We start from the raw sequence: 25,680 nt of genomic DNA, 5'->3' as shown, positions 1-25,680 counted from the left end.
TCAATAGTTCACTTATGCTTACTGAAGTTCTACAGTATCAGCCAGGCACATGTGTGCACACATTATCAGAGGTACTCGAGTCAACAGCATTAAAGGAGGTTACAAGCAGTGCCCCATTTACTTAACTTGATTATATGAAGTCAAGTTTACAGTGCAGAATTGTATTTATTTTCTAAAAACAAGATTAGCCATTTCAGAGGCGTACACCAGAATAATATGGAGATGTGTTGAGATTTTGTTGCAGCCTCAAGCACCACGGATTTTCACAGAAATGCTCAATGGTGCTATTTCATTTTCCAGCTGGGGGAAGCTGCTCTGAATCAGCCATTTCTGACAATAACCATATACCGGTATATCCTGCTACCTCTGAAAAGGAAATTTATTTAGCCACTTGCTTTGAGGTATCAATCACATCTACATTCCTCAAGGTAGGCCCTACATTGGGTGAATTGACATAACTAGCTGTTGCCAAGAACACATCTGATGTTATGACCCTGTTGACCATTAAAACCATATTTTAAATTGAAAGTAAGAAGAGCACAGAGGAGCAGAACCTCCCAACAAAGTTGCCACCAACATAGCCCTGTTAAAAGCAAGTGGGGCTTGTGCCCATGAAGAGCTAAGTGTCCCTTCTCCAGTAAAGGGATGCAAGGTGGCATTCTTGCTGTTAGATAGGCCCAATTTGAAATATATTTTTTTTTGCAATTAAGGCATGTACACAATGCTAATCTGAAACACAAATTATGAATATTAGGAAATAAATCTGCAACTTTCATTCTGCGTTAATGAGCACTCTTCAAAATGAAGTGTGTGTGTGGAGTCAGCTTGGCAACATAAAAGCCGAAACTTGCCCATTTCAACAGATCAAGGGGCACTGGTTAATGTTTTAATGTGAATGGAGAATACACCCACTTCAAAAAAAATAAAAATAAAATCATCTCACCAAGTCCATTTGATCACTGCTAGTGCTTTTAGATTTCTGCATTCATATACATCCAGTTACAAAGCCTGCTATAGTTTTTTTAAAAAAATATTTAATTCTACAGCATTCAAAATAGCTCAAACTCCATTAAGTAGCTCTGATGAAACCCTAGCACTAACGCAAACCTGCAAATGCTATTTAAGGAATTCAACTACTGGAACATAAAGCAGGTGGCATTTGCATGGATGAAAGGTAAGACAGAATCCAGCTGCATGTACTGTGATGAGCAGGGTTCAAAATTCCATGGAACCCTTTTGTTACAAATGAGCAAGGCTATTTTGGCACTCTCTGCAGTAGTGTAAAATGAACTTTTAATGCAAGGTATCACCTGTAAGCAATTACTATAAATATGCACAGGTATAAGCCACAGAGCACTTTACTGTAGGCAGAAAGGAACACAAATTGCTTTTACCCACTGGCAAGAGGTGCAGGAAGGAAAACACGGAGGGGATTCTTTGCCTTAAGGTGAATGAAGTGAACATACGGCCTTTTGCGATACACACAAGTCTCCACCGATACAGAAAGGCAAGTCCATAAAGAAAAAAATCTAGAATACACTTTTGGCAGTATAATAAGTGTTATCCTTTTGGTATTAATACTGTAATAATGAATATTTGGATACACACATACTACAAGAGTTTAGACGCTATATATGCGCACACCCAAAAAAGCAAAAGTTGGGCACTAAAACAAGGGTACTTTCTATAAAATACAAAATGTAAAGAGTTAAATGGACTTGCAAGCTTCTGGTGTTAATCAAACTAAGGCTAAAATCCCAACTTCATCAGTATATAGGAAGCTTCAGTTTAAACTGGACAAGGTCTGAAGATTGTGATCCAATGATTGTTTAGCAGCAATTTTACAGAACTGTAAATTCTTTTATTAACAGGCAGTATAAACAGATAATTCTAATTTTATTTAAAAACCATGAGTGCCACATTGAAGAATATACAGCTCATGAATAACTTAAACCATATTCCATATTAAGAGGCAACGCACACAGCATACAAAAAGTATACTAAACAAAGCTCTAAGGATACATGATTGACGTTTCTAAATGATATATACAGTACACAATGTTAATTACGGAATCATTCAGTCCACGACACTCATCATGCCTCACTTTCGCCAGAAACTGAATTCTGCACCTCCTCTTCTAAAATTGGTACAATCAGGTTATCCTTGGACATCAGGTTGTATTTCATCACAAATTTGGTAAACCGGTGACACAAGAAGGTTTCATTCTTAAGACAGAAAAATAAAAAATGCATTAATACACACACACACAGTGTGAAATACAGACGTGGGAAAGAAGTTATTCAAAATTACTCAGGACCATGTTATAATGTCCTATGTGGAGACTTCCATGTAGGAGAAAAGTGCATAACGTGGCCCATCAAGATGCTTGATCAACACTCTGCTCTTGAGACTCTTCGCGCTCACAAAAGCAGGGGGTCAATCAGGCAGGTAGAAATAAGTCTACCGCAGTTTCATACATAGAATCCTAGTTAGGTAGGCAGTTGTAACAAATAAGGATTGTCGCACTATTGTCAAATCATCTGAATTATTGCTTAGTACATGGAAACATTTGTAATTTATGCTGAATCTAAAGGATAGGGTTTATGCAACAAGGTAATGCACACTTAAATATACTAAGAAGAAAGCAACAAATTTGCTTTTGGATCTGAGGCACGTGAAACTTTAAGTCGCACTGCCTATCTCAGACAAAATACTGCACACTAAGTATGTGAAGAAGAGCCAATATTCTCCTACTCTCACTGGAATCTGTCTGGAGTTTTGGATATTTTGGAGTAAAAGGTAAAAGGTAAAGGACCCCAGGGAGGTTAAATCCAGTCAAAGGCAACTATGGGGTTGCGGCGCTCATCTCGCTTTCAGGCAGAGGGAGCTGGCGTTTGTCCACAGACAGCTTTCCGGATCATGTGGCCAGCAGGACTAAACCGCTTTTGCCGCAACGGAACACTGTGCGGGAAACCGGAGCACATGGAAATGCTGTTTACTTTCCTGCTGCAGGGGTACCTATTTAGCTACTTTTGCAGTGGTGTGCTTTTGAACTGCTAGGTTGGCAGGAGCTGTGACAGAGCAACGGGAGCTCATCCCGTCGCAGGGATTTGAACCGCTGACCACCTGACTGGCAAGCCGAAGAGGCTCAGCGGTTTACACCACAGCACCACCCGCTTTCTACAAGCTAAACAGAATTGCTACATACAGCACATTTTGGAAGCAAAAAATGAGTCTCAGCAGTGGTCTCTAAGAACAACTCAGTTTCAGTCAAGTTCAGAAATAAATGCTGGTACTAAAAAAAAGTTTCAAAAAGAGCAGAACTCTCTGACCAATCGCAACATGACCTCTAGTTCAATACTGTATTAAGGTACGTATAGCACAATCCTCTATCTACTCCCAGGCAGGTGGGTATAGAATTGCAGCTTTAGTATCAGAGTACTTACTTCGTATTCATCAAATATTTGGCGATGATGAAAATATGCATGTGAAAATATTCTGTAAATCCTACGGCAGACCGATCCTAGTTTGGCTACGGAGGATTCCTTTATACTAACCCTGTAAGCAATGGGGGGAAAAATTATACATGGATCTTACTTCTGCTATTGTTGCACTAAATGTTTAATGATGGTTGACAGTATTACTTTCATATATTATCCATGTAAAAATTATTTCTGGCAATAATTTGTTCACCAAATCTATATATAGATTCGTTCAGCCCGGACACTGAGGTCCAGCTCCAAGGGCCTTCTGGCAGTTCGCTCAGTGCGAGATGTGAGGTTACAGGGAACCAGACAGAGAGCCTTCTCGGTAGCGGCGTCCACCCTGTGGAATGGCTTCCCATCAGATGTCAAGGAAATAAACAGTGATCTGACTTTTAGAAGACATCTGAAGGCAGTTTTTAATGTTTGATGTTTTGTCGCTTTTTATAATTATTATAATTAATATTCTGTTGGGAGCCGCCCAGAGTGGCTGGGGAAACCCAGCCAGATGGGTGGGGTATAAATAAATTATTATTATTATTATTATTGCCTTCAGAACCAATCATGAATATTTTAAAAAGCAAGCAAATTCACACAAAGCTTTACCTGCTGGGAAAATATTTATTGCTATTCAGAAGACATGCAGCTCCATCCAATGTGTGTCTGGTGTAGTCAATGGCAGGACACTAGAAAGGACCCAAGAAAGAGAGAAGAGAAACTGGAAATCCTCTTGCACAATCAGACTCCCATTATACAAGTGAGTGGACATGCCATCCTAAGTTATTACTAGCTCTAATCGTACACCCATAAAGTAAGATGGCATACTAAGGGGGAAAGGTTGTCTTGCTTTAGAGGAATGAGCTTTTGTAGGAAAACACTCAGAATATTATGTATACTCCTATAACACAACAATACAATTCTAGGATTCTATGAAAACTGTTCAGACAATGGGTCAAGGTCGGAAAAAAGAAACAGTGAAAACAACTGGCAAAAAAGATCATGCCTACTGACTCAGACATCTAAAAACAGAGGCAGATTGTCGCGCTGCATGTAATTCCTCTTAAGAACTGTCATGAGAGTGACACACATGGAGTCACCGTTGCATACTCTTATTTATTCATCCATATAACAATTACAAAACAGATACACTCATTTCCAAAAAATAAACCCCTGTCAAACCTTGCGCTTCCCTTGATATTCTGTTCTAATTATTTTTAAAATGCCCCATTTATCAAACAAACATAATATTCTGGCAACTACCATTCCTCCTGTGAATCAAGTCAGTTAATTTGCCCATCTCTAGACACTTCACTAGCCATTTCCATATTGCCAAAATATGAACACAAGATTTTATCTGCTAAATTCATTTTTAAATGTCATTCCCCGTGCAATATCCTCCTCAATCTAATTTATGCTATGCATTATTTACACATCCAAAAATCAGATGCCATCTGACAATTGCACCACTTCTCACATTGACACTCAATGAGAGACTTAAAAAAAGACCCCACCAGATCTCATTCCATTTTTCTCCTGGGATAGAATAATCAAGACCCGTTTCCTACCTAATGCTCATTATAGTGATCCTTCTTCCTAAATCCAAAAGTACTTTGTAGTTTTTTGCTAACATGCCATTTCTTCAAGCTGTCAAAATGACAACTGTCTTAATGCAGTTGTGATGCCCCCCCCCAAATCCTTAAATTGAAGTATGCAAACCATAAGAATGTCCACACGCCTTTTTGAGTAATTTCATACCTTTATAACACCTCCCCATTCCCTAACAATGGCCTAAATAAGATACACCATGAATTCCCTATCTTTCAGAATTTCCTGATCCATTTCCCCTAAGGAACCTAATACTATGCCTTCATAGAGAGCCTAACAGATAAATGTACACAATTAATTTCCTTTTTCCATATTATAAAAAGTTGCTATGGAATCAGATTTTGCTCCAACTTTTCTCCTCTTTCCTTGACACCCACACCAATAATCCTAAATAAGTATTGATATAAAGCTATTCCAGCTTAAGTATACACCTTTGTCCTTAGTTCCAGTTACAGGTAGGTAGCCATGTTGGTCTGCCATAGTCGAAACAAAATAAAAAAATAAAGAAATTCCTTCCAGTAGCACCTTAGAGACCAACTAAGTTTATTCTTGGTATGAGCTTTCGTGTGCATGCATCTGAAGAAGTGTGCATGCACACGAAAGCTCATACCAAGAACAAACTTAGTTAGGCTCTAAGGTGCTACTGGAAGGAATTTCTTTATTTTTTATTTTGTTTCGACCTTTATCCTTAGTTTGTAATAACCATACATTTAGCCAATTCAATAGAGAAGCTTCATAAAGTGACAATAAATTTGTAACTGCAAGTCCTCCTGTCTGATTGGAGGTATTAGTTTCTATTATTAGTGTACATCCTGACATATAGTTACCAAAATTCTCTGCTTTTCTATTCATGCAAATCAAGCAATATTCACAATGTAGGGGGGAAAATAGAAACCTTCATAAAATTGCTTGATCATATTTTACTTTGGCCATCTGAGACAAACTCATTTCTTCCATCTTTCTAAATCTAGTTTTACTTCCTGATCCAATGGCTAGTAATTTTCTCAGTCCTTTGGCTATCCACACCACCTTTATTCCAAGATATCTAGCTTGTTTCTTTGTTATATCCAGATCATAATCACACACACTGTTTATCTTATATCCCAAAATAGCACCAGTGTTTTCTATAATCTGAAACACACATTTTTCCAAGGATAAAATTATGTCATCTAGATATAGTGCATTCCTGATCTGCCCTGCTTTCAACCTGACACCACAGATCTTTCCATTTTGCTGTAGTGACTGGCTCTATTGACAATACAAGTAATAGAAGTGAGACAGGCAACCCTGCCTTGTTCCTCTAAATTGTCTATTCACCAGTATTCTTGCTGATGATGCAGAATAGAGATAAAATGGATTAAAGCAACTGAGAAGATTAAAGGCTTCCATGACAGCAAGCGAGTCAATTTGACCCTGTCAAATGCCTTTGTGGTATCTAAAAACAGTAATAAAGTTGTGTATTGTAATATACTCATAACCTGTATGATTATCCCATGAAATACATGATAAATGGTTAGTTTAAGCCATAGGTAGGCAAACTAAGGCCCGGGGGGAGGATCCGACCCAATCACCTTCTAAATCCGGCACGCAGAGAGTCCGGGAATCAACGTGTTTTTACATGAGTAGAATGTGTGCTTTTATTTAAAATGCATCTCTGGGTTATTTGTAGGGCCTGCCAGGTGTTTTTACATGAGTGGAATGTGTGCTTTTATTTAAAATGCATCTCTGGGTTATTTGTGGGGCATAGAAATCAATCACCCCCCAAAAAAATATAGTCCAGCCCCCCACAAGGTCTGAGGGACAGTGGAAAAGTTTGCTGACCCTTGCTTTAAGCCCTCAACAATGTGCCTGATCTGTGGATGACTTAATCCTGGAGCTCCGCTTGGTGAGCAACCGAGAAAAAGAAAACAAATTAGGGGAATACAGGAGCAAGTACCTGGATTTATTACCCTTTATTACCCTATATATTCACACTGTATTTGATATAAAAGCCCTGTGATCTCCTGACCTGGCTGTCCTGAGTCTGACCTAAAAGCCAGAGGTTTTCCGTCTTGCTTGCTGAAAGGCTTACAGGATGCTGGAATTTTCTGTCAAACATACAAAATCTAAAATTTAATTAAAGCTGGAGGTTGCACCACCCCGACAAGACTGTGTGCTGAAGAGAGATTGTTCCAAGTTGCTATTTGTAAGATGAATATGGGCTGTAAAATAATAGGTTTTTGTTTTTACACTGGAACTGAAATTTATAATTTGTCAACACTGTGCATATTAGCACAAAGGGATACAAATGTTTCACTAATCCGGGGGGAGGAAAAACAAAGAGTATATCAGGAATTCAATAATCAGAACTGACTTATTATATGACCTGGAATCTATCACTACATCCAAAGGCTGTAAGTGGCAATCATGATCCATCTCTGGACCAAATCCCCTCAGCTATTTCTGTATATATTCTTGTTTAAATGCTCAGTAAGAGTGGAACAGTGTCTGAACATATTTGTCTTTTCACGAACTATTACTATTCCGGTGTGAAGGCTCCGAGCAACATGCTACAGCTAAAGGGGAAGCTGCTTGCTATTATTACTCTTTAAAAGAGTAAAACTACCCAAGTTCTTATGCAGAAAAACAAATTAGTCCTTGGCTTGGAAAAGACTAATGAAATTTTTTTTAAAAAACCCAGTAAAATGTGCAGTCATGGCTAGAAAACTAAGTTTGTCATAAGATGATGTCAAGATTCAACAGCTGTGGGCCAGGAGCAGGTTAAATTGAACCATGACTGCTATGGTGACATGGTTTGAAGGAATGACACTTCTATCTACTACTACCGCTACCAAATTACAGGTACACAGTAACTCATGGTGACAGGCATATATACTCCTCAAATGAAGATTATAGCTGATCTCCAACTTGCACGTGTGCTTACCCTTCATGCTGAACACCTGAACCATCTTATAGACAAATAGTGAATGGAAAATGGTAGCAGGATAAGGGCTGGAGGTACACTTGTGTGAAGTTAACATTCTTGGTAAAATAAGCAGGGAAGAGTCTTGGCAGCTGCTTTTTATATTCCTTTCTTACCTCTTTGGGAGTTTTATGGGCTGCACAAAGAAATATCCACTGCTCAGTTGCTGTCATCTGCGTGCATGTATCTGGATGGCATTCAGTCTGTTGAAACATTTGTACAATAAATAAAGATTAAGCCAGGCGTAGGACCTCACATTCAAATTACTCTCTCTCTCTCTATTCCTACCACCATAACTAATAAAAAACAGAGCAGTGAAGAACAATATGAAGCATTAAGCCGCAAATACATAAAAAAGTTATTCTTAATTGTCAAAAGGAAGATAAAATAAATTACCTGAAGTTTAACCGCAAGGCCATTAAGCTCAAGACAGAACTGCCTAAAATTTTAGAACACAGAAGGTTAGATAATCACATCCCTCCCCCATTAAAACACCATAGTCCAATGGTTATGAACTACAATATTTTGGATTATATCTAGCATTATAAATGCTGTCATTTAGCATTCTCTAACTTGGTGTCCTTCACATGTTTTGGAGTACAACTCCCATCATTCCTGACCATTGGCTATTCTGGCTGGGGATGACCAAACATCTGAAGAGCAGTAGGTTCAGCTTGAAAGCGTAATTTGTTATTTCTGGAATTAAAGTGCGGTTGTGGGGTGGGTGGGAATCATACAAAAACTGGCTGGCTAGAAGAAGCCAGGACGGCTGCATTTGACCCTTGGCCTGAAGTCCGCCTCCCGCCCCGTAAACTTGAGTATATCATAAGAAACAAGTATGTTTAACCGTCAATTTTTTTTTCTTATGATACGAACAATGAATTAGACAAACCAAGTGGGCACTCATTCAAGGATGAAGGCCCCAAGGCCTTTTTTCAGAGACTGGTTTCAGTTAAGCTCAAACATACATATATATATGTTTTTACAGCCCAGATCATACCTTAAGTGTTCATACTTCCAAACACCTTCATCCTGTCCTTCTGGAGGTTCAAGAATTTTGTCAATGTTTGAACAATCTGCCCTTATGTTTTGCTGGATATACTAGAGGAAAGAAATATTTAAATAAGATACATTACACTGATGTTAATAATAATGTCAGAAATAAACTTAAGTGTGTTCAAGACTGTGGTAAAGTTTGTTGTAGAAATTTCTCAACACACATTGTTAGGGCTGAATCCAGTGCTGCTGCACAGCAGACTTCTGATAGCACAATAGATCTTCCCTTATCCTTTCCCCTGCAGTACCCTCGCACACCCTCAAAATCTGCTCCAATCTGCACCCCTTTCTTATGTTGGGCCTCCAATGTTCCAAAATGGAAGAGCAACTGTTACTGCAAGCATGATACGTAATACTGACATACAGGTGAAACTCGAAAAATTAGAATATTGTGGAAAAGTCCATTTATGTAAGCAATTGTTTTCATTAGCTACTGGAGTTTAATATATGAGATAGACTCATGACATCCAAAGTGAGATATGTCAAGCCTTTATTTGTTATAATTGTGTTGATTATGGCGTACAGCTGATGAAAACCCCAAAGCTGAAATTGTTAATTTGGGGTTCTTATCAGCTGTACACCATAATCATCACAATTATAACTAATAAAGGCTTGACATATCTCGCTTTGCATGTCATGAGTCTATCTCATATATTAGTTTCACCTTTTAAGTTGAATTACTGAAAGAAATGAACCTATCCACAATATTCTAATTTTTTTAGTTTCACCTGTATTAGAAGGAACATGGGCTCAGTGGTCCAAAGGCTATTACTGTGAAGGCATATGAGGATCGAACAAACCCAACTATAATTGCAAGAAAGAAAGCTAAGTAACAGCATGCATGGAACACCACTGTCTTCCTGGTGTGCTAAAGGCTAACCTATCACAATCACAGCTGCTCTTTACATACCACAAGTAAAATTGTCTTTGTATCTATAGAAATGCACTGATATGAATCTAGGCAATTAACAAACAGCAAGAAGCAGAAATAAATGAAATGTGGGGGGGGAGGTGGACACACTGAAATTAAATATGATGTACCTGCTGAACTGCCAATGTGCTGTCCATTTCTTCAAAAGATTCATCAGGCCAGTTATAAAAATCCTAAGATAGTAAGAAGAAGAAAAAGACTTAAAGCAAACTGAAGAAAAGCAGAAAGATTCCAGTCCAAAAGATATTCATTACTGCAAGAGCACTTAGGGTGCTATACATCAAAACAGAACACACACAGCTGTATACTGTGCAGTTGCGCACAAATGTCCAAGTGCAATTCCATTCTATTATTAGGAATGCTCAGCTGTTCCAACAAGACTGTAAAGTCCTTCAGGATAGCCCTAATTTCACCATCTCTATTATCCAATTCTGAGTTAATGCAACTAGCTGAATGTGGGGATCTAATATTGCCAAGGCAGCAATATGCAACCTACACTTATTGACACCAGTGCAACATCACAAGCCATGACACTGCAATGATGTAGCAGTCTCTGTATCCCATCTGATATACTTATCGAGCAGCAAAGCAAGTAGTGAGGCCAACTGCAGCATTCTAAATATTTCACTACAGATTGCAAGGGGCGGGGGGGAGAGAGAGAATATCTTAGTTATTCTGCTGTGACATGTTCACCTATTACCTAATTGTCCTCAGTGACTACAAAATGTCAGCTGCAACTTTGCACACCTATACCGAAGTCACACAAATCAGTGAAACTTACCGGTACCTGGCAGTGTACATGCACAGGGCTGGGCTATTAGAATGCAATCCTAAATTCTTTGGTTTTGGAAATAGTGCTATTCATTTCAATAGAGCTTACCGGTAACTCCATGCAAAAGAAAAAAAAAAGGTTCAGGGCTGCAATACAGAGTTTCCAATATCCCAGTAGTCAATGGTAAACTAGTTTTCTGTGATGGGCATTTTGACTATAAATACTTTTAATTAAATACTGGTAGGTTGAATAGCTATAATAGTAATAATTCCAGTTCTTTACAGTGCTATAGTCTGTCTTGTTTGCTCTAAATGGATGCATTGAATTTTAAGATGTGCCAGGGGAAACTCAAAACAGTTTGCAATCTTTTCTAAATCTATCTATCTGCCTTTACATAATACACTGATGGTTATCAGCCCACACCCCTTTTACAGCAGACATTTAAGGTATGTCTCCCACAGCTAACTCAAGAGGATGACTCATGAATCTTTTCAACTGGAAAAAACATCATGTTACTGAAAAAGAGTAACGCTATAGATAAGAACATACATGAAAATGACTAACTAGTCACATCATAATTTTTTCACTATTCATAAAGGAAGTTACAATCAGATGGTGGACGAAAAATATCCCAAGTATGTCACAGTTTTCCTGCTACTTTATTCAAGCTTTACCAGAAGGCACTATAAAAACGCAAGTCATAAGACTTAACTTGCACACACAAAAATGATGACCAATACTTTATACAGAAATATATGTTTTTAAAAGGCCTGGCTACATAATTTTAGCAGTAAGAGGAATAACTTGAAAATAACAACAGAAGTCATATCTAATTTAGTATCCAGCCATTTGTATGACACCAACATCTCAATGCTGCATATGATATGCAATCCTTCAAGATGAATGTACCTATCTAGTTACCGGTACTTTGCTATAGAACCCACTTATTACTGGGCTTTTCATGCGCACACACCCTTTTCAGTTGGTGCGTTCCTCTGGTATTATCCTAACTTCACAAATGTTTTCTTTAACCTAAATTATAAAATGAACTTACTTGCCTCCAGGTTATTTCCTTCAGTCAAAATAAGGCACTTTGCTGTATACATAAGTCCCAATGATACAATGAATACATACAATTTAGAGCCAAGAATTTGTCTTGAATAGTCAAAACTTTCAGGCATGGCCATACTTGGGCCTCCAGATGTTTTGGGACAACTCCCATCATCCCTAGCTAACAGGACCAGTGGTCAGGAATGATGGGAACTGTATTCCCAAAACATCTGGAGGGCCAGGTTTGGCCATGCCTGGAAATTGTTGTGCTTGTTTTATTTATCAGCAGTTCAACCTATGAAAAAAAGAGGGTAATACTACCTATACTTTTTAACTTGCCAAGCTGCTGACGGTTTAAAAGTCAAGCTGACGGTTTAGAAGTCAAGCAAGATGGAATAAATTTACACTACATGAACTGCTACTATAAAAGGATGGCAAGTGGGGGGGGGATAAATAAGACAAAACATACATCAGTACAAGTTGCATCCAGTTTTGGGAGGAAATGGCTGGAACACACATACTCAAGACAGCAGTTAAAACAATACACCGAGAAAAGGGAGAGTGAGAGACAGAAAATATTAGCATTTCTCAATACAGTAACGCCAACTGCTTTGAAAGGTTAAACACAGATAGGTGTAACCTGGGTCTTAATTACAGCAGGCAACATTACTGTCAACACGAATCTCTGCCAAATACGCATTTTTTTTTAAAAAAAGAAATAATACAGCAAGTACATGAGCAACCTCACAGGCACCAGCCCTGAAAAATACAGGCTAGACCGCTTCTACTCCAACCACCACCCTACAACTCCTCCCAGCTGTATTCATAAAGTCACTGCCCACTTTACACGCAATCTTCCCCATCTTCTCCCTGCACCCAGCACCTGAAGTCACCTTCCCAAGACACCTTGGCCCTAAATCCCCACCCCATGGACTCTCTCTGTGGGGCAACCAACTCCGTCAAACTCTTCCTTGCGCCCCTATATTCTTCTCCCCCAAACACCCCCTTTTCCTCTTTCCTCCCTGCATAGGTTACATGCCATTTCTTTTTTTCCTTTAGGTACCTTAAACCCTCCTTTCCTAACCAACATCACGTCCCTAAATTCTCTTATTTCCGAAGCAGCTGCTTTGGGGGGGAAAACAAACAAACCCCACAGCCCACGTTCCTTCCCCGGAACTCCCTCTTGTTCTCTTCCCTTTCCAGAAATCCCTGCTAGAGCCGCAGGGCACGCAAGGCCACAGCGGAGCGTTCAGACGTTCGCGAAGTACACGGGGGGGGGGAAGAACCGCCCATCACTTTTTGGTCAAACCCGGATCAGCACCCCCGGCCATGGTACTAGACCCTGCCTGAACCCCCGGACCCCCCCCCAAATACCTAGCGCGGCCTGCCATTTTGAACGGAACATCCCACCCTCGCGTTACTTTCCCCGACCCATGGGCGAGGCCCGTCACACCGGGCAGCGGCGGCGGCGGCGCCTCTTTCCAATTCCCCGGGGAACGGTGCGAGGCGGAAAGCGAGTAGGCCTCGCCCGCCGCCGGCTTCTCGGCCCGTCATCCCCCTGCCGCGCCATCAGGGCCCACTCCTCTTCCGCCGGCACCCAGCTTCCCTCCGGGGGCCAGGGACCCATCGAGCGGTCGCCGGGCTTACCTGGGCCTTGGTGCCCGGCCTGTTCCTCCTCAGCACAGCCGTCCCCTCCGCCATGACCATAGTGACAGCGAGCGGCGCCAGGACCCGGATGCGGCGGTGGCACAGCAGCAGCAACTAACCAAGCGGGGAGGGGAGGAGGGAGGGAGGCGGGAGAGGCGCGAGACGACGGACGGGACAACGCGAGACGAGCGAGCTTCCTCCGCGGGGAGGGGGGGGGGATGAGACCCAGAGAGGGCCGAACGCCCGGCGGGAACGGGTAGAAGCAGCACGTGATCGGCCTCTACGTCAGATCGGCGGGGGTGGGAGGCAGGCGCGAGCGCCGAAGAGCAGAAGTCTCACAGGAGCGAGGGAGGGAGGGAGGGAGGGAGGGGGAGCGGTTAGAGCAGCGCGCGCCACCTCCTCCTATAGCGGGGAGGAGGGAGAGAAGCTCAATAGAACGGCCTGGGGAAATGGGGAGGAGCGAGTATGCGAAGGGCGGGAAGGAAAGGGCGGGAAAGGGGGCTGAGGGGATGTTGTGAGCCGCTCTGAGACCTCGTGAGGGAAAGGCGGTATATAAATCTAGATAGATAGATAGACAGACAGATACGGCGCCTCATATATAGGCGAAACGCGAAACTCTGCGGAAATAAAGCATAATACTGTAATAATAATCACGCGAAAGAAGCCTGGACAAGAAAAACAAAGGACGTGCTGTTTTTTAAAAATAATAATGGGTGTGTCAGAGAAGCTTGCTTAGACGTTCACAGGAAAAGGAGGAGGGGAAATAAAAAAAACACCCTTAGCAGCTGCGGGAGTCAAAATACTGTTTTATTTATTTATTTATTTATACATACATACATACCATGCCCATCTGGCTGGGTTTCCCCAGCCACTCCGGGCAGTTCCCAACAGAATATTAATATTAATAATAAAGTGATCAAACATTAAAAACTTCCCTATACAGGGCTGCCTTCAGATGTCTTCTAAAAGTCAGATAGTTGTTTATTTCCTTGACATCTGATGGGAGGGCGTTCCATAGGGCGGGCGACACTATCGAGAAGGCCCTCTGCCTGGTTCCCTGTAACCTCACTTCTCGCAGGGAGGGAACCGCCAGAAGGCCCTCAGAGCTAGACCTCAGTTTCTGTGCTGAACGATGCGGGTGTTCAACTGGCGCAAATAGGTTTTTGGACAAAAATGCGGAGCGAAAGGCAGAGATGTTTCCCATCGCTTGTGACCATGCTACCTGCCCTTGCTAACTTTTGACAACAGGGCAAGGCAGTGGCCAGAACATGTCACCCTGCAGATGCTTCTCTGAAACATAGCATTTATTTTTTATTTATTTATTTATTTATTTATTTATTATTATTATTATTATTATTATTATTATTATTATTATTATTATTATTACTACAGTATTCCATTTACAACATAACCAACTTTTCCTCCAATGAGCTGGAGGTGGTGTACATAGGGCTCCCCATTCTCTCACAACAACACTGTGAGGTAGGTTAGGTGGAGAGGCAGTGACTGCCCCAAGGTCACCTGGTGAGCAAGCATCATGGCTGAGTAGGGATATGAACCCTAGTCTCCCAGTTCCTCCACCTGGGTCCTCCAGCGGTCTGGAGAAGGTCAGACTGCCTCAGGGACTTTTGAATGTTCCTTCAGGAAACAATGTTGATCTGAAGGGGGAAACTAGGAAGCAGTAAACAGAAATATTGCATCCACCTTAATTTGTGGTCAGTTACTTAGCCCCTGTCCATTGCAACATAAGAGTCATAAGAGTTCAGAACTGGATTTCCTTTTAACCTCTGGATGGAGCCTTTCCATTTTAGAAGAAGCACGAGTGAACTCAAAATACCATTGCTACACACTTGGTGCCTGAGCTATCCTACAGCTATGCCAAAAATGTCTACAGTTTCCAATCATTCACCAGGGTCAAACCCCAGCTTTTTCCCTCCCAAAAAAAAACATTGCTCACCAAGGCCTTTCATATTTGCTTGCTTTTCAGAGCGGGTTCAGCAAAACAAGCAGAATTAATTGTCCTTGAGAAGATCTTCCCCACGGACAGAAAACTGGCCACAGCTCTTAGCTTCAGTGGCAGGTCAGGGAGCCTAGCTTTCATCTGTTGGCATCAAAGAAGGTTTGGGGTTTTATATTTTAAATTTGACTTGTTGCTCTGGTGGATCTATTCCATAACAAAAAAAGAGAGAGAAAAGCCTTTCCTGAATGCCCTTCCTGAAGCTGACCTATCAACCACTAAACCATGATAAGCCAGTTTCAAATAAACAGTACTGTCCTTGTTCTGTGATATAGCCTTGCAGTGAATGATTTAACATTCTCAGCTGTTGCGCATAACATTCTGCATAGCTTGTGCATCATGTCCTGCCATAATTTACAAGGGGGAGGCTCTTTATTTTTTAGCAGTTGAATCCTAAACATAGTGGCTTAGATACTGTTAACTTAAGTAAGTACACAGAAGGATTCCCAAATTTTCCTTCCCCCTTTTTTCCTTCCTTTATGGAAGATGGGGAAGGGGTCTACCATGGGGTAGGTGGTAGAAGTTTTGGGTGCATTTGTGGCTTCCACTTAGCTCAACTTCTCTCAGCTGCCAATTAGGGTTTGAATGCTGTTGCTTTAACCCGGACAGAATTCACATGTTGGATTCCCATAATTCAGATTGCCCTCCCCACCTGTTCTCTAGCCAAGCAAGTATATTCTGAATCAGGTTTCTCATTCATCCAAAAGCACTGATTATTTCAGTGTCTAACTTTTGCATTTCATTTTCAAGCCTTTTGTTATTGTGATTTGCATGTCTGGGTCTTGATATGCCTCATATTATCTCTGCATGCCTTCCTTCATTTTGTTTTCAGGGAAAAAGTATTTACCACTTCTTTTCATTCCTTTAAACATTTTGAGAGAAATCATTAATCAAAATGGGAGGTCATCAGAGCATGAATCCCTGTGGCCAAGCTATCCCTGTCCAGGAATGGCTAGCAGCAGCAAAACCTGGGCATAAGCACTCCATATTACCAAAGATCCCTGGCTCCAGTGACTATGTGGTATTGAGGAACAGTCCTAGGTATCTGAAGAACTGTGCATGCACACGAAAGCTCATACCAATAACAAACTTAGTTTGTCTCTAAGGTGCTACTGGAAGGATTTTTTTTATTTATTTGTTAGTCCTAGATAATGTAACTGTTCCTTTAGGGTATGTGCAACCCTTTAAAAAAAAGGTGGTCTCCCAATTCCCAGACCTAGGAAACACCCCACTTCCACATATTGGTGGCATCCAAACTTCAATTTTTCTGATGACCTCAACCAGCAGTTTCATATAGAGAGAACAGGGGACAGAACAGAACCCCAAGGGACTGCATGGATTAGTTTCCATGGGGCTGAACAGAAATCTCCTTATGCTACCCTCTGAAACCAGCCCTGCAAGTAGGAACAACACAGTGCCCTGCACTCTCAACCCACAGTTATTTCAATAAGATACCGTGTCTACAGTATCAAAAGCCATGAGAGATCCAAGAGAATCAACAAAGTTGCACTCCTCTCTACACTAAACAAGGTAATCAGTCATGGAAACCAAGGTTGTTTCAGTTACAAACTGGAGCTCAACACCAAACTAGAATGGGTCCAGATAATTAGCATCCTTCAATGATGTCTGGAGCCAACCTGTCACCAGTAGGTGTCATTATTTTATATTTGCCTGACAAAGCTAGTTTGGTTTTCTCAATATTGGATATGCTTCCCCTTGCTGGATTTGCTGGCATGCAGCACTTTGTGAACAGAACGCAAAAGCTTTTCTGGGAATTGTTTTACATCCCTAATTTTCTTTCCCTCAAATGCTGGTAACCCTTCCGTGACAGAGCAATAGCATGGCCATTTTGAGTTTGTGCACCAGCAGCTCGTAGTGAGAAATGTAATGTTTTCCAGCTTGGAAGCAATTATTTTATTCATTGACTTGTTTAAAGGATAATTATACTTGAATTGTGAACTCTCCAAGTATTCTGATGCTTTGTTTTTGTTTTTCCAAAGATGGAGAAATTGGTCCAAAAAGCTCTTTAGGATCCTACGTCATAATGGCATGACATAAAGAAGGCTGCAATGCAGCACATGTTTTTTGGGGGAGGCAGGAAGCTAAACTCCAAACTGGTTTCATGGTTCTTTGGCTCCTAGCCTATAGCTTCCCCCCCCCCCCCACAAGCCATCACTGTTTCACCCTGAAATGCTTTGGCTACTTAATTATCCAACAAGCTGCTCTAAGTATATATATATTTTTAAAAAAACAACAACAGAACACATGGAATAAGATAGTAAGAAATGTATTCTGGCTATACACATTGTTTTATTTTGAAGTCACATTGATACTTGGTAATTTGGGAGAATTTGCATTTATTAGAAAATAAACAAATTATTTACATGATGGAACAGAACCATTTGAGCACTTTTTGTGGAATGAAAACTTAATGATAATGCAGCAAGATGAACTGTTCAGTCCACGTATTTTCCAAGAATATCACCATCTCTAAATATGAAATAGTCCTGCAAATAAAGAAGACAAATTTGTTCATGTTGAAGATAAACAGTTAAGTAGTTCAAAAGCTGAAACACTGAAGCTCTTCCAACATAGAGATTTATGGCATGTCCTTGGTTCAGTGCTATACAAATATTAACCCAAGGACAGTTCTTCTACTTCATCATTGCTATTGCTCTGAAAAGGGCTTGAATTTCCCCAGGACAGACTTCAGATGAATTGACTGGAATAGTTTACTGTACAGGGGTTCAAAAGAAAATTAAGAGATTCAGCTGGAATTCTTCTATAAAAGACCCATGTACTCTTGAGATTTTAAATCTCACCAAAGATTTACATACATATACATAAACTTCTGAAGGGACGCGGGTGGTGCTGTGGGTTAAACCACAGAATCTAGGGCTTGCTGATTGGAAGGTCGGCAGTTTGAATCCCCGCGATGGAGAGAGCTCCCGTTGCTTGGTCCCTGCTCCTGCCAACCTAGCAGTTCGAAAGCACATCAAAGTGCAAATAGATAAATAGGTACTGCTCCGGCGGGAAAGTAAACGGCGTTTCCATGCACTGCTCTGGTTTCACCAGAAGCGGCTTAGTAATGCTGGCCACAGGACCTGGAAGCTGTACGCCAGCTCCCTCAGCCAGTAAAGCAAGATGAGCGCCACAACCCCAGAGTTGTCCGCAACTGGACCTAACAGTCAGGGGTATCTTTACCTTTACATAAACTTTTAACTTTTCCCCACTTTACATTGGTTTGCAAACTTATTTCTGCAGATCGTTTGCCCCTAAAACAGTACATACAAATGCTAGAATTTGTGCAATTGTTGTAATTTTTGAAATGCAGATCACACACTTAGCAAACTTCTATTCCAATACAGAGAAGTTAAACCACAAGGAAATTACTGCAGTGGCTACAAGGGGTGAGTCTTGCCTGTTCCATACTCGGGTTTCTCCCCAAGGAGATGTCACAAATGTGTTTCATTACTTCTTGGTAACAGGCCTAAAAGCAATAAAATATCTTCTCCACCTCCCACAACAAAGGAATGGGGTTGCAGAAAGAGGACAGTGGCTATTCCAGATGCAGTTACTTCTGGATGGAGATGAAGGAAAGCAATGAAATGTTTATAGAAGGTAGGCAGAGACTGAGGCAGTGTGCATACATCTCGGAACACGGCATATGGAAACTATTAGGTATATGAGAATTAGGTGAGCAGACCACTGAGGTTTATTGGGAAAGGGCATGAAGATTCCAACAAAATGTATGTGATCTTCCATAAAATTAAGAGAAGCACTGCTTTTGGCTTTGTTTTTAATGTAAGAGTTTAAGCAAGTATAAAAGCGGCATATAGAGTACTTATATATATATGTTTTTAATTCACATACTAACCTTGTCATCCAGTACAACTTTTGTTCCACCATACTCCGGTAGCAGAACCTTCTCACCAACTTTTACACTAACTGGACGAGTGTCTCCCTCCTAAAGGGGACAAAGAATAGTTACTGACAACGTATGTTGCAATGCTCTTAAAAAGTTTTCTGTAGTGCAAATGCAGCTGCAATCTTGCATCAGTTGGAGCTTCTGGACCAGGCCCAAGGGCAGCCTCATACCAAGCACACTGCCATCATCCAATCTCAGGGCTACTAGTGCATGGTGGTCAAGTGATCCCAATCTAGATACAGCCATAGCTGGCAAACTAAGCAAAGCTGGTAAAAGGCACTCGCAAGTCACAGAGGTCACTTGAGTCTCCAATGACAAAGATGTATCCTGGAGTATCCACAAGCTACGTTCCGGCTCTTTTAGAGGGAACGCAACCCCATCCAGAACAGGTTGCTGGAACCACCTACCCACAGAGCATCTTCCCATGCTTTTGGCAGAAAGGCAAAATATAAATACAGGGCTGTATCAACACTACTGTTCCACTAGCTTGACAGACTTCTGCATGCTCAATGTAACTGCACACTCTCAAAATCTGCCCCAGGATACACACACCTGGAACAGATATTGAGGGTACATGTACAGAAGAGAGGAAAGAGATGTCCAATTATGAAGTCCCTCCCAAAACCATAAAAGACACAGAGTGGCTGGAAAAGAAAATGCTCAACACAACCTCCACAGTGGCCTTCTCTAACGTGATGTTTTGTCCTCCAACTCCTATCAGCACCAGCCAGCCATGGCCAAGTGCAGGGATGATGGAAGGTGTAGCTTAACAACAACTGGAGGGTAATAGGATGGGGAAGTCTGCTCCATAACATAGATATGTTACATGCACAAAAAACCATCTATTTATTTCTTCCAAACTTATACTCAAATCCTATGGAAGTTTGCTTGGAGACAATGTTGTGCCACATTTAATGGGACTTACAGATAAGTTTGCATTGAGTTACTGTATTATAGGCCTTATCACTAAGAAAAGCAAGGAGTTCAGCTACCGTAAGCTCTGTGCTATGAAGACATGCCAGAGAGTCAATGGGCACTGCCCATTCCAATTCCTTCTCAAATAGTCTTAAGAGCTTGGGGGAAATGATCATAGTGGCGGTTGAGGAAAGAAGAGGCTTATGATGCTGCTGATGTGCAAGTGAGGAAAGGCAGAAAAACAGCTGTGGGAGAAAAAATGTGCCCAGGAGAGCAGCAAGCAGATAATCACACCATGAAATGTTAATCAGAAAGCTGCTGCCACTGTATCATACTGCTCATGATGCTTGAGATAGAGTGGAGAGGTGATTTTTCCTGGAGCACTAAGAAATCTACATGTTTCTTATCTGATAAACTATAAAAAGCTTTTATAGGAAAGGTCTGCTTACCTTGCTTTTAGAGCCTGTTCCAATTGCCACAACAGTGGCTTGTAACACTTTCCCTTGTGATTTTTCTGGAATCATAATGCCTCCTTTAGTTACTGTCTCAGCTGCACATCTTTCCACCAATACACGGTCGAAGAGGGGAAGAAATTTTTTAAATGCCTGTCCTGCCTGTTAAAACAAATCACAAGCTATAGTGTACAATAAGCAAACTTGTGTCTCTCAGCCACAAGCACATTGTCATCTGAAGCAGCAAACATGTGAGTCTACCACTTTTGCACCACAGAAAAGGAATGATGGGGGAATAAGGAAAAATCTGGGGAAAAACAGTTACATATATACAATCCCCATTATGGACAATTGTTACACATGTCAGTACATTTTAGGTAAAGCAACTTCAAGAAAAAGTTAAATACTTTGTTTAGGTTTTTTACACATGATCTTAAGATACGTGCTTCCTAATTACTCAGTGACTCCTTTCTACAAATAAAGGACACCATGAATGTGAACCAACACCAAAATTATTGGCATGGCATGCTGTTAAGAAATGATTCTCACTCCACAGATCTTGTTCAAAGGAAGAATTCTGCAGAAAAAGCTATCTGAAAAAGCCATCTTCCCTATAAAAAGAATACCAACTTTATTTAAATATACCTAGGTGATCTTATTTAAAACAGTATTAATTACATTGGAATAAAAAAAATTTGCACAAGGATGTGACGAAGATAGAAATGAAAGGTAGAGAGTTACTGTCTGGCTTATAAGACTGCTTTTTAATCCAGGAAAATCTTCTCAAAAGTCGGGGGTCGTCTTATACGCCGGGTGGAGAATCTGCGGTCGAGTATATCTCAAACTCTATATTTTAACTGGAAAAGTTGGGGATTGTCTTATACGCCCAGTCGTCTTGTACGCCAGAAAATACGGTACATTGCGTATGTGTTTTCAAATGGGAATAGGCATACCAGTAGTAATGGCTTTGGGACAACTTCCAAGCTTTAGTGATTTAGAAACTTACAGATACCATGGAAAAATCTACCAAAATTAAATTTAGTGTAATAGCTTTATTAGGGCAACCAAATTATATCACAGAAAGGTATGCAAGGCTCATCAATAAGAACCTTAAGTTCAAGTTAAACTGTATAGCACCACAAGGAAATTTTTAACAGCAAGAAAGGTAAATTAACATTCCACAGTGTAAAGCATGTTAAACTTTGGACATTATTAACAAGGTTTTTTGGGAGGCCATCTACTTGTGCCCACCCACTGGTGCACTGGAATTTCGCTTGCACAACTGAATACCCCTTCCTCTTGTTCCCTCCTAACCCCAATTCTGCTCTGGTTTGAGGGACTCTGGGGCAGACTTGAGGGCATGGAGGAAAAGAAAGGGAAATATTCTCATGCAATTTTAGATATTACCCATTAACCAGAACATTTTATCCAATAACGTTTTGATCTGGAAGCATTAAAATAGTAAAGGGAGGACTTCTACTACTCTCTGTAAAAAGCAACGTACAGTATTCAATTTCATATTTAAAAGGAAGCTTTTTGCAAGGTTAGATGCAAAACAAATCCACATTTTTAAACAGGCAACTATGTATGGGTTAAAGATCAACTATGTAGGAGTTAATAGAAAACCAGAGAGCTAAAATGAAGCTAGCCAGATCACATGACGCTGGCTCACTTTTGCGGCCTTCTCATGGTTTCCAAAGATATCCAGCACGGACACTTATAGAAACAGCTAGAAACCAGGAGAAGGACTGAGTTATCTGTACTCTTTGGACACTAGAGGTCGCTGCTACAGAAAAAAATTTGAAAGTCTTCTCAAACAAGCTAAGCAAATGGACAATGGAGCCAGAGAAGGAATTACTGGTACCTAAATGTGACCAACAGTGCAAGTATTTCCATAGAATCCAATTTCAAGTCTGCAGTGCAGATGCAGCATTGAAGACGAGTGATTAAGAAACTTCTATGTCCCTACCAAGAGTATTCAGCAACAAATATTAATAAGTAAAAATTAAAAAAGAATCAGTCACCTATTTCGATACAAGTCAGTAAAACTTTTGCCAGAAACTTCTCTAGGATTAGGAATTTACAATACATTGTGCAAAAATACAATACTTGGACTCTAAACAAACTTTGGTTTACATCTTAGTATGAGCATATTGTCAGCACCAACTCTTTCAACTAGTACCAAATCACTAGATTAGTCCATCACATACCCCCATTACCCCACTTTTGGCAATAACAATCCCTGCATGCTCCTACACTATTATGAGCAAAGAGACTGCTACAGAGGAGCAAGTCCCATTGAATTTAATAGGACTTCTGAGTAGGTATGGTTAGGATTGTGCTGTAGGGATTTAGCTTAAGTAAACTAATTTGACCCAATAAGGATTCATCTCATCTCCCATTATTTTGTTGCTTGCCCAATAACTCCTTTCCTTGCAGCACTACTGAACCAACAACTCTCAGTAACAGTCAACGATTGATACAGCAAAAAAACCTGACTTTGTAATTTGCACTCTTCACCACACAATAGATACAACTTGTTGCAAAGCAGAGGACATGCCTGTCATGCACTGTCCTTGACCCTGTCTTCCCCAGTTAAAGGGAGGTAACCGTGTTAAGTCTGCCATAGTCGAAACAAAATAAAATAAAATAATTCCTTCCAGTAGCACCTTAGAGACCAACTAAGTTTGTTCTTGGTATGAGCTTTCGTGTGCATGCACACTTCTTCAGAAAGCTCACACCAAGAACAAACTTAGTTGGTCTCTAAGGTGCTGCTGGAAGGATTTTTAATTTTTTATTAATTTTGTTTCGACTATGGCAGACTAACACGGCTACCTACCTGTAACTGGGGAAGACAAGGTCAAGGAGGCATGTACAAAAGACTTCCTCCTCACCACCTCACACCCTTTCAGGACTTGGAAAAGTACGGTGGGCAGCATGACTACCCACGAGGCTTGAATCCTTGTACTTCCATGCTGCACACGTGTACTTCACCAATGGTTGGATGGGACGACGAGGGTTATCTAGTCTTAATCGCAGCAATGCAGGAATCTTTTACGGAAAGTGTGGTTTGAACTGTTATAAGAATTTACAATTCATATATATGTATGTATGTATAATTGTTATTAATTTTCCAAGCAAACAGGCCACATGTCTGAGGCAGACAGGTCTCACACCATTTTGACTCCCAAAATGACCAAATGTTTACCAAATGGGTCTCTGCAAGGAAGGAGGGGTGAGGGATTTAATTGTTCCAGGAATTAAAGAAGATTAACATCTCAAAGGAATGGCCAGGCTACTGAGAAGAAGCATCAGATAACGCCTTTTTGTGTGGTGTAGGTGTGATGCATCTGGGTGATGAGTTTGGGTTACACCTATTCCGTGATTGATGTTTCTGGGGGTGGGCTAGACTCCAGGGGGATTTTGAAATGTCTTTATAAGAGCATGCTGGCTTTGTTCTGGGTCTTTCCCCTGAAAACACCGTTGTTGCAACAGCTTCAATAAAGATCAAGCTTACTAGCTGCTTTGCTTCTCAGTTTTCTCTGGTTGGCCTCTGTTTTTTACTCCTACCAATGGAGAACCTGCAGAGGACTTTGCAAGGGCTCTTGTGTACCCCATAAGGGAATAAGGGCAGATTTTCTTACAACAGAACCCACGACCCTGAGATTAAGAGTCTCACGCTCTACGAACTGAGCTACCCCTCTTCACTAACAGCTAACGCTATGGAGTTACTCTCCAGGGATATCTGCCTCGTCCACCTATCGCCTCTCGCCATCACGCATTGTGGCGGCGAGCTGCATGCAGTCTATTCATGCGTGCATCACGTGGAGGCTCCTGCAATTGGGGGAGGGGGCGGTTGAGCTAGATGACCATGGGGGAACCTTCCACCTCTACAATTCTAGGAAGGCGTCCACTCTCACCTGCCGTGGGCTATGCACTTTTGCACCAGTGCCGCCCCACCCTTCGCCAGCCAACTGAACCCCACTAGGGGTCCCCTTCTGCCTATTTGATAGGAGAACACCTTTCATCATGAATGGGTGGAGAGGGAGGGAGAGAGAGAGAGAGACTCAAGACTTGAATTAATGAGGGATGGGGGGAAAGAAGGAAATATGGATTATTCTTCCCAACCCTTTACAAATACTTCTCGAAAGAAAAGCGCGAGAAGCTTACCATGGCGCGCGCGTTACAAGGGCTCCTGATTCCGCTGCGAAGACTCCTTGCACCCCTGACCGACCCACAGAGCTAGCACGCGCGGAAAGGGTCACAGCCCGCGCGTGCGCAGACCGTGCCCCGGAAATGGCGGGGGAACTACTTCCTGTGGTAGTTGGCTGAGTAGTGGGGGAGGGGTGATTAATAGTTGGGATGGACTTGCAAACTTATTCCCCGTAACTTTTCGGTTCCCGCTTTCTCATTACTTGCCGCGAACCAGATTAATTTTTTTTAAAAAATAATAATAGATAAGTTGTTCGGGTTTGTGGGCGCGAGGCGACATTCCCGTCGGGTTTATGTATAGCAACCATCTTGAGCGAGGGCGAAGGGGAGCGGAGGTGACGCAACGCCCCGAGCGACGTTTCGCGAGCATGTGCATTCCAGAAAATTCTGGAACCGCGGGGCCCGGGAACCTGTGCAAGACAAATACGCCGGCGGTGCCTTTTACGTTTTTGAAACCCGTCCAACCGCAGAGCTCAGGCGCTCCAGTGTGAGCCCCGCCCATTCACCCACCCCTGACTTCTCCTGCCCCCGAGGCGAAGATTGGGCGGGGCTCGAGGGTTATGCCGCCACGCTGGTTCCCGGGTTCCCTTCCGCGCCAACCTCTCACGTGGGCTCCGGAGAGGGGAGGAGGAAGAGGCGGGGCGGCGACG

General features: G+C 41.6%; 1 protein-coding gene across 2 annotated transcripts; it reads right to left on the bottom strand.

The window, feature by feature from the left end:
* Positions 1 to 1,276: 1,276 nt before the first annotated feature.
* On the bottom strand, positions 1,277 to 25,114 carry LOC117058186 (MOB-like protein phocein). 2 transcript variants are annotated; one of them, XM_033169187.1, is made up of 8 exons: positions 13,507 to 13,654; positions 10,148 to 10,210; positions 9,051 to 9,151; positions 8,447 to 8,489; positions 8,167 to 8,253; positions 4,090 to 4,169; positions 3,448 to 3,559; positions 1,277 to 2,226 (listed from the first exon to the last, which is right to left on the bottom strand). In XM_033169187.1, the coding sequence occupies exons 1-8, from the start codon at positions 13,564 to 13,566 to the stop codon at positions 2,095 to 2,097; spliced, it is 678 nt and encodes a 225-aa protein (XP_033025078.1). In that variant the 5' UTR covers positions 13,567 to 13,654; the 3' UTR covers positions 1,277 to 2,094. The 2 variants fall into 2 exon arrangements, with proteins under 2 accessions (XP_033025078.1, XP_033025086.1); XM_033169195.1 differs by lacking the exons at positions 1,277 to 2,226; positions 3,448 to 3,559; positions 4,090 to 4,169; ... (3 more) ...; positions 10,148 to 10,210; positions 13,507 to 13,654 and adding exons at positions 17,795 to 18,030; positions 19,401 to 19,490; positions 20,816 to 20,980; positions 24,989 to 25,114.
* Positions 25,115 to 25,680: the final 566 nt, after the last annotated feature.

This window comes from Lacerta agilis, chromosome 1 (assembly GCF_009819535.1).
Source record: "Lacerta agilis isolate rLacAgi1 chromosome 1, rLacAgi1.pri, whole genome shotgun sequence".
Classification (NCBI taxonomy): domain Eukaryota; kingdom Metazoa; phylum Chordata; class Lepidosauria; order Squamata; family Lacertidae; genus Lacerta; species Lacerta agilis.
The sequence above is the reverse complement of the archived record's forward strand: the minus strand, read 5'-3'. Positions and strand labels throughout refer to the sequence as shown.